Below are 9037 nucleotides of genomic sequence, written 5' to 3'. Positions count from 1 at the left end.
AGCAACCTATGTGGGATCACCTTCCTGGGGTTCCCAAGAGCCAAGCACAACCTTTCCAAATTCTGCGTTTCTCCAGCCTCAAAGGCAGCCCGGTGCAGCCTGCCCATAGCATACAAGTAGGCCTCTAGCTGAGGGTTCATCTGAACTGAAAAACTTGCCCCAAGTAGCTCTCATTCCAACCACTTGACTCAAAGCCAGCCTGCCCAAAGCAGGTGATGCATTTGCCCCAAGGTAATTTCTGAGAGGGATTTGCCAGATTCCTAGCCTTTCTCCCACACCTGGAAGGTGAAGCCTGAGAAACATTTCTTGATTTCCTAAGATAGGAACCTTTCGGCACTGGTCATTAAGTGCTTCCTACTTGTGCACACACCAGCAGTAGGAGCTGGATATTCTCTGAATTGCCTCACCTTCTGAATGACCCTCAGAAGTCACTTCATGAACCTCTTCTTTCACCTGTGAAGGTGTTACTTTATCACAGGAGGGGTTTTGAGAAAAGGGTTTTGCAAACCTTCAAGAACTCCTGAAATAGTAGGGCCAAGCTTGTCTAACTCCATGTATGTATGTGTTTTTTAAGACCAGAAACAAAGAGACTCCAATAATGAAGAGACCATCAGTTCTTAGGAGTATTTTGTTTTAAAATCTTTTAATATCTCTCTCTCTTAAATAAAACAAAAAGATTGCAGCTTTTCTGAGATGGGGGATGAGAATGGCTGGGGAAACGGAGGAGAAAGAGAGCTAGGGGACTTGCAGTCCCTGGGGCACTTGTTGGGCAGCCACAGGAGAGAGCTGGGGACTTGCAGTACCTGGGGCACCTGTCGGGGCAGCCACAAGGCAAGCAGAGGTTGCAGTGGTGGAGGGTAAGCCTGAACAGCAGAAGCCCAGACAATTCCTCTTGGGCCCTGAGGTCCCCTCTTTCTGCTGGAAAAGCAAGACCCTGGCCCTGCTGACTTCCTAGTTGCAGGGCTTCCCTCACCTGAGCCTGCCCTCTCCCAGTTTTAGCTGACCACATGCCAGCATCAGCTCCTTGGGAGGAAGAGGGGGTATACGTGGGACAGAAATGTACAGGTCTTGACACAGATCTAGAATGATGGATTAAATACAGTCTCATCCATAAAGTGCTTATTGGAGGGGAACCTGTGTGGGAGAGAGACCTGGTCACTACATTCAGGTGTCTGAGGGACGGAGAAGGAGAAAGCTGGGCAGGGCAGGGTGAGGTGGGTGGCCACCAATCTCACTTCTTTCCCTGCTCCTCACAGGGAAGCCCACAGAGTTCTGGACTCCCGCTTAGGCTAGAGTATAAAAAGACTCCTGTCTTGTTGGAAAAGTCAACTTCATGGGTGTTTGAGGTGGGAACTGGCCTTGGAGGTCCTTCCAACTTGACCCTCTCAGCGTAGTATAAACTGAAGGGGCACCAAGTCTTGCTCCATTACTCACTCCCTGCGCAACCTTTATAGGAGTCATTTCCCTTCTCGGGTTTCTGTTTCCCCCTCTTTAAGGCTGGTTGAGCTGGACTATCTCCAATGTCTGTTCCTGCCCCAAATTCTCTGAATCCTAAGAAAAAGGAGACAGAGGCCAGACAGAAGAAAGAACTTTCTTAGATCATACAGGGAGATCATGAAAGAGCTGGGATTCGAACCTGAGGCTCTTCCACCACCCCAAGTCAGTGAGAGGGCTTTCCAGATAAGTTGTCACTTCAAGAATTAAGAGCCCCACAGGAGGCATCAATAGTGAGATCAAGGAAAGAAGGCATAGACAAGAGTAACAGAAAGAGCCCAGGGCTGGGAATCGAGAGGTGCAGGGCCAGTGGCTTTGCTAATGACTTGCTACAAAACTGTTCAAGTTGCTTCTGAGCCTTAGTTTCCATTTCTGTAAAATGGGAATGATAGCCCCTGCCTGACCCTTTCTTTCTCCTCAGTTCACCCAAATCTGGCCCTGCCCAGGTAGGGGGTCTGACAGAAGTCTCCCTGCCCTCCCCCCATCCCTTCCCTGAGAATCCCCAGCCCCAGTGGACAAGTGCAAACGTGTAGAAAATAAATTAATAAGTGACAGGGACCCAGGTATTCCTTCCTCAAGGAAAGGGACCAGGGGAGGGCAGGGGCCAGCCTGCTACTGATCCTTGGTGCTGCTGAGGCCAGATTCTGCCCGGAGTTTCTGGCTGCTGGCTTCGTTGTAGTTAATCCAGTGCTGGAGATCCTCCGGGAGCTCAGGTGACTCCACCTGTGGGAGAGAAGAAGCAGACAGGTAAGGGACAAAAATGGGTCCTGGCAGCAGACCCCCCAGGCATGGCTTCTGATTCACGAAAGTCCCTTGACTTCTAGATCTTCCTCTAGAAGTCCCTTGTGGACTACAGTGGCCCATCATCAATCTCAGGAAAGAGTCAGTGTCTTATTGGTAACTTGTGAGTGATAATGATTGCCTGGGCCCAGCAGAACTGAATCTGACTGGAAACCTGCTTTTGAGTCTCCGAATGACTCACTACTTATCATTGGGTACACACAAGACATATTACCCTAACCCTGGGCAAATAACTTCTTTTAGGGCCACTTCTGTAAAATAAAGGGGGGGGGTAGACTAGACTGGGATGAATGGATAGATTTTTTGGATTCCACGGACTTTAAAAATTGATAACTATTTCAATATAAATGGTTTCCTTTATAATTGTATGTATTTTATTTTATGCATTTTAAAGCAATAATCTGGGAAGTCCATAGGCTTTACCAGATTGCCAAAGGAATACAGGACATTAAAAATAGGTTTTAAAAACTGGGTCTAAATCAGGGGTGGGGAATGTCCAGTCCAAGGGACCATATAAGGCCTGCAAAATCATTTGCTAAGGCAACTGCAAGCGATGATTAGCTGAAAACTAGGTTTAACAACTTTCCACTATTTGAGTTCTCTAAGTTGATAATTTTGTATAGTCTGTGAATTATTATAAATATCCAAATGGTCCTTGGCAGGAAAAAAGGTTCCCCACCCCTGATCTATATAACCTCTTAAAATTCCTTTCAATTCTATGAGCCAATGAAGCACCTCCCTGCCTCCACACACAATTAGCACTATTCTTTGTCTCCACCCGAAAAGATCTCCCCAGCATCTTCAGGGAATTCTTCCCTCCTCAGTCCTGTCCATAACCTTCCCTCTGCCCCAAATCAAAAAAAAAAAAAAACCACTTAGATGCATTCATCTTATCAAACTGTACAGAGGTTGACTCGTTACAGCTGGACAGCCTGTTCTGATCCAGCTGAGGCTTTCAGATCTTAGAGGTCAGCTCATCTAACTTCTTCCTTCCACACACAAGTGACTTAAGTGATATGTAGGAGAGCCTGCATTCAGGTGCAGGTATTCTGATTCTTAAATCCAATGCTTGAGATTCTGAGCTGCATAGATATTAAGAGAAAATCAACTACTATACCTCCCTATCAGGTTAGTGCCCATGTCCTTCTCTCTAGCTCAGGGAGATCAAAAGGAAGAAATCATAGCATCAGAGCATTAAACATAGAAAGGGTCCTCAGAAGCTGCCCAGTCTAGTGGCCTCATCTTATAGATAAGGAACTGAGGCTCAGATGGCTCAAGAAGCCATCCCAAGACTGGGATTCCCACAGACTTTCTTTCATTCTTGACTCCCCATGAAGAACAGAAATAGCATAGAATTAAGAAAAAATCAGTTTCTTGAGAGTAGGAGGGAAACAAGCATTTATTAAACACCTCTTATGTGGCTAGAGAGAACAGAGGTTTACTAGCAGGCTCTCTCTGTATCTTATATAAAATGCCAGCTTTTGCTGTCTGAATCAATTTCACTGAGCCCCTTCCCCACTCTAAAACCCAGATACTCCTATAGTTACCGTTCCCAATACCCCACAACACTGAATGCCTTCAAGCCAGTGTTCCAGGACCCACACTTATGCTTGTGGAGGCGTACTCCTGACCCCAGCCAAACTCATCAATACACACCCATAGGCTTCCTTTTGCTGTAAACCTGAACAATTTCTGGAAATGCTGCTTCCCCTTCTAGGACCATATCAAGCGTCCCCAGAAGTCTTCTCCCTTGTCAGAATACCAGAACTCAGGTCTTCCTGTGTCTCCTATTAGAATTCCCTCCTCCCTCACCTTTTCCTAAGGTCACTAAGGAGGCTCATTTAGGTGATAGAGTAGACAGGAGATAAATAATGATAAAACACAATTCATACACTTAAGGTATTTGAAGGTTTACACTGATGGCATGGTTGGAGGGCTCACAGGCCAGATCTGAAAGTTAGGATTCCTTCAATTAGGATGGGATTCACGAGGAATAAATAAAAATAGCCATACTCAAGTTCAAAAAATCAGGCAGAGAAGAGAGTGGGAGAAGCATCCACATTTATATGAAAAAGAATTGTGGTTTGCTGTGTGCAAAGTTAATATGAAGCTGAAGTGTGGTGTGGGAGCCAAAAAGGTTAATTGGGCACTGGCAGGTTGCAGTGAGAGGTGCAGAAAGCCCATGAGAAGGGAGGTCACAGTCAAACTGTTTTTGGAATCACTCTGAAGATGAAAGATCTTGTGAGGTGACCAGGAGGTTGAGATAACACAAGATGGTGTCTCAGGAGGAATGGTTGAACTGAGGCTTTTTAGCTCAGGAAGAAAGTTTGGGGGGAACATGATGGCTATCTCCAAATGGCCGAAGGGGTATCACATAGAAAAGGAGCAAGACCACAGAGAGAACTGAGTCAGTGAGAATAAGGGAAAGAGGCCAGATTTCAACATAAGGAAACACTTCTCAACAGTAAGAAGGATTTGAGAGAACCAAGAGCCAAATCTGATAGTAGAGAGCCAGGGGGAACAGTGGGACTGGAGTCAGGAAGGCCTGAAGTTATATGCAGCTCAGATACTCGCTAGCTATGTGACTCTGGGCCAGTCACTTCATCTCTGCTGCCTCGGTTTCCTCATCTGTAAAATAGGGATAAAAATAACACATACCTCCCAAGGTAGCTGTGAGGATCCAATGAAATAATATTTGTTAAATGTTTTGCAAAACTTAAAAGAATGAGATAATAGAGTGCTATTATTATTTAATCTAAATTGGGACATTATAGAGGGAATTTATGCCCAATTCTAGATTGGACTAAACAACTTCTAAGATCCTTCCTAATTCTGGGATCTTTGACCTTAAACTCGTTTGTGTTCCCCGCTCTCAGACCCGCAGGTTAAGCTTAGAACGTCTCAAAATTACATATCTGGCTCAAATACCCTGAAATACTGTCATTACTTAAATATCAAGGAAGAATCTGATCTTATATCATATCCATGATCTACTACTTACTATCTGGACTCATTAAATCATCTACTTTGCTTCTGGAGGGCTCAGTTTTCTTGTCCATAAATTGGCCCCAATCACTAATACATCTACCTCACCAGAATATTCAGAAAAGCATCCGAAATAATATGAACCAACATAGGCTTTTCTGATGAATTATAATGAGGAGATTATGTGAAAGGATCCCTAGGGCTTCTTCCAGCTCTCTCACATTCTGCAATTACATAATCCAACTCTCTCCCTTGACAGTCTGCCCCAGGTCATACCAGGAGTCGTTAGAAGGTTGAAGAGTAGTGAGAAGAACTCTGGACCCTCCCAGAGTCAAGTTATATAACTGCTAAAGCTAGTTGGTGCTGTCATGAATTTTCTTTGTGACCCTTTTATCTTCTAAAGCAACATCCAGGCCTCACATCCTGTGTTCTAAGTTCCCTTCTAGCTCTAACTTTCTATATCTGATAGTAATGGCTGATAATTAGATTGCCCTTTAAGGCCTGAGAAAGACTTTATATGTCATCCTAACAACTATGTAAAATACAAGAATTATATAAATGTAAATATATGTGTAAATTATATAATGTAAATCATTATATATTATAATTATAGATGTATCATTATAAATAGTATATATTACAAATCATATATGTTATAATTCTATTTATATATTATAATTACATATGAAATTCTACATAGAAATGGGGCACAGAAGGGTTTAATAACCTGCCAATAGTCACAGAAGACTATAAATCTCATAAGTGAGATAACATTTGAACTCCGGTCTCCTTTGACATCAAGTCTATGGCATTTGCCGCTATAACATCCTTTCAGTATTTCCCCAATCCCTTCAGTAGTCAAAGTTCCCTCCCTCCTCAAATTAACTTCCAGTCTCTTATCCAAGAACATTCTGTAATCTCCCAGCTGAATATCAGTTCTTTGAGGGCTGAATCCTTTGCAATTGTCATTTCTCACTAACTTGCAAAAAGCCTTAAACACGGCAGGTGATTAATTACAAGGATTCTATTCCAAGGCCACTCTGGAATTCTATGTTCCAAAGTCCAGACTTTATTCCACTGCACTTAACAGACATGGGTGGGACTCCAATCTCTAGAAACCTCAAGAAAGACTAGGGCAGGGCGAGCCAAAAAGCTGCTAGAATAAATAGAACATTCTATGCACAAATGTTCCTCCCTGCCCTGGCATTTTACCTTCCAGAGTTGGCATTCTACATTCCAAAAGCCCTCTTAGCTCCCCAAATGTCAAGTTCTCTGGTCCAAAGTCCCTCCTCACTGACATCCTGAGTTCTAAAGTCCCTTCAAGCTCTGACGCCGCATGTCAGATTATGCCCGCATTTTAGTCTGGAGGAGCACCCAGTCCTAACATTTTAGGGTTGTATGAGACGTGTAAATTAAGATGAAGATGAAGAGGAGATGGTGATAGGGAGAAGTGGAGGAATAATGAGGTAGGGACAGAGAGCAGGGGAGGCAGAGGCAAAGGGATCAGCAGAATCCCTCTGAGTGAGTAGGTGTAAGGGAGGGGAGACAGGACAGGGGTACCACACAGAAGGCCCCAAAGTCACCCACTAAAGGGTTTTCTATTAGGAGATGGTAGGGGCCCTGGAAGGGATATGAACCAGAGAGCTGGAGGAGGAGGGACATAGGCAATTGAGACAGGATGCCTGTGTCGAGGCTGCGCAGGTTATGCATGGGGAGCTTAGGATGGGAAATGCTGGGGCATGCAGGGATGGCTGCTTTGGGGGATGCCCTTTAGGGGCCACCGGGAAAGGGTTGTTGGCACGTGCCGGGAAGCTATCCGGGCGTTCTAACGCGGAAGGTGTTGCTACATGCAGGGATATCTGCTTGGGGGACTTTGAAGTGGGGGGTGAGGAGGGAGTTGGTGCGTGTGAGATGCCATCCGGAGGAAGTTCTAGAGGGTGAGGGAAGGTGCTGGTACATGCGGAACTGTCTCCTTGGGAGATGCCATTCAAGGGGCGCTCTCTCGGGAAGGGGGCATCTGGAGTGCCAGGCTCAGGGTCCGGGCCGGCAGGGAGTTGGGGCTCGCTCACCCGCCTCTTGCACAGGTACTGCACCACCTGGTCGGGCGTGGTGCCCAGCACGTGCTGGCGGAAGAGAAGCAGCGCGCACACGAAGCCGTCCCGGCCGCTGATGAAGCGGGACTCTAGGTAGAAGGCTCGGCCGTCCCAGCCGAGCAGGCGGGTGCGCACCTCGAAGGGCTCCAGCAGGCGCAGCGAGCGGCGGTAGCGCGCGCAGGAGGCGGCCAGCACCGCGTGCGCCCCGAGCGCGCGCAGGGCCCCGAGCACCCCGCAGCGTGCCAGGTGCGCGGCGCGCGCCACGTCCGCCTCGCGCAGATAGCGCGCATTATTCATGTGCAGCAGCAGGTCCAGGTCGGAAGGGAGCACGCGGCCCGCGTAGCTCTGTTCCGCCAGCAGGTCGCGCACGGGCGGCTGCAGCAGGCGGGCGCGCAGCACAGCTAACGGCACGCGCACCAGGTACCAGCCGTCCAGCAGAGAGAAGTAGGCGGCCGCCAGCCCCAGCGCCACCAGCAGCCACAGCATCCCGGCGGCGGCAGCAGGCGAGGACGGATCGGAGGCCTGGCGGGCAGCGAGAGAACGAGCGCGCGCCGGCTGCGAGGGCCCCCCCGCGGCCTGGGGACCGGGAGAGAAACCGGCTGAGAGAGATATACTGAGCGAATGCGGCGCATGGGAGAAACCACCCGCGGAAGCCGGGCGAGGGGGGGAAGCGCGAGGCTGGGCGGCCCTCGCAACGTGGCTCCGCCCTTCCTCTCGTTCTCCCCCCCGCCCCTCCCAATCTTGGTTCGTTCCGCCTCCGGGTCCAGTCGGGCCGGCTTTCGCTTTCTTCCGAAGCTCTGGGGACGCTAGCTCCAGTCTCATCTCTACCGGGCTCTCGTCCAGCGCTGTGAGAGCCACGGCGCCGCCTGCCGGCCAAATGCCGGCCGAACTTCACTCCTTCCTAGGCCGAGGATTCTCAGGGATATTCCAAGCCTTTCTTGCAGGGATGTGCAAGTCAGAAGCTGCGGCTGCAGGCTCGGGCCCTGGCGGGCTGGTCCAGGTGCCCGGCGCGCGAGCTCGCCCCACCCCCACCCCCAGGAGGATGCCCATCCCGGACGCTGGGCGCTTCCTCCACAGCCTATAATACATTTCAGGGTGGGGACACACGGCTCGGGGCTGAGAGTAATGCTGGCTTGGCCCCAGGATGGGAAACTAGGTGATATAAGGTGTCAAAAAATCCATAATTTTCATAGGCAGCAGGCGAAGCAGTGAATATACAAAGAAGGCTGAACTTGGAATCAAGAAGGCCTGAATTCGAATTCTGCCCCAGATACTTACTGTGTGACCCGGAACAATCTCAACCTCAGTTATTTTCTCTGCAGAAAAGAGAAAAATTGGGGTGAAGGAATACAGTCACAACACCTCACCGGATTGTTGGGAGGATAATTGCATAAAATCTAGCTATTCATCATCATCCTTACTGAAAGAAGATTGGGAACTCATCTACCTTTGCTAATTAATGCCAAAACTGGGACTAGGACTTGGGGCTCCGGTGATTATATCTAACTAGTCTCCTCACAAATTCTGGGACTTCCTGAAAGGCGTTTCCCTTTCTTGGACCTCAGTTTTTGTTTGTAAAATAATGAGCTAGAAGTATCTTCTCTGGAAAATTGGATTAGAGCAAAGATTTTTAGCCTGGGGCCCACAGATACCATCTAAGGGAT

At 48.1% G+C, this 9037-nt stretch overlaps 1 protein-coding gene across 1 annotated transcript; it reads right to left on the bottom strand.

The window, feature by feature from the left end:
- Window positions 1-626: 626 nt before the first annotated feature.
- THEM6 (thioesterase superfamily member 6) lies at window positions 627-8677 on the bottom strand. Its single transcript, XM_051971176.1, has 2 exons — window positions 7350-8677; window positions 627-2217 (listed from the first exon to the last, which is right to left on the bottom strand). The coding sequence occupies exons 1-2, from the start codon at window positions 8193-8195 to the stop codon at window positions 2107-2109; spliced, it is 957 nt and encodes a 318-aa protein (XP_051827136.1). The 5' UTR covers window positions 8196-8677; the 3' UTR covers window positions 627-2106.
- Between the last annotated feature and the right edge of the window lie 360 nt (window positions 8678-9037).

Source organism: Antechinus flavipes, chromosome 1 (assembly GCF_016432865.1).
Source record: "Antechinus flavipes isolate AdamAnt ecotype Samford, QLD, Australia chromosome 1, AdamAnt_v2, whole genome shotgun sequence".
Lineage (NCBI taxonomy): Eukaryota > Metazoa > Chordata > Mammalia > Dasyuromorphia > Dasyuridae > Antechinus > Antechinus flavipes.
Note: the sequence above shows the minus strand (reverse complement) of the source record. Positions and strands in the feature narration are given on the sequence as shown.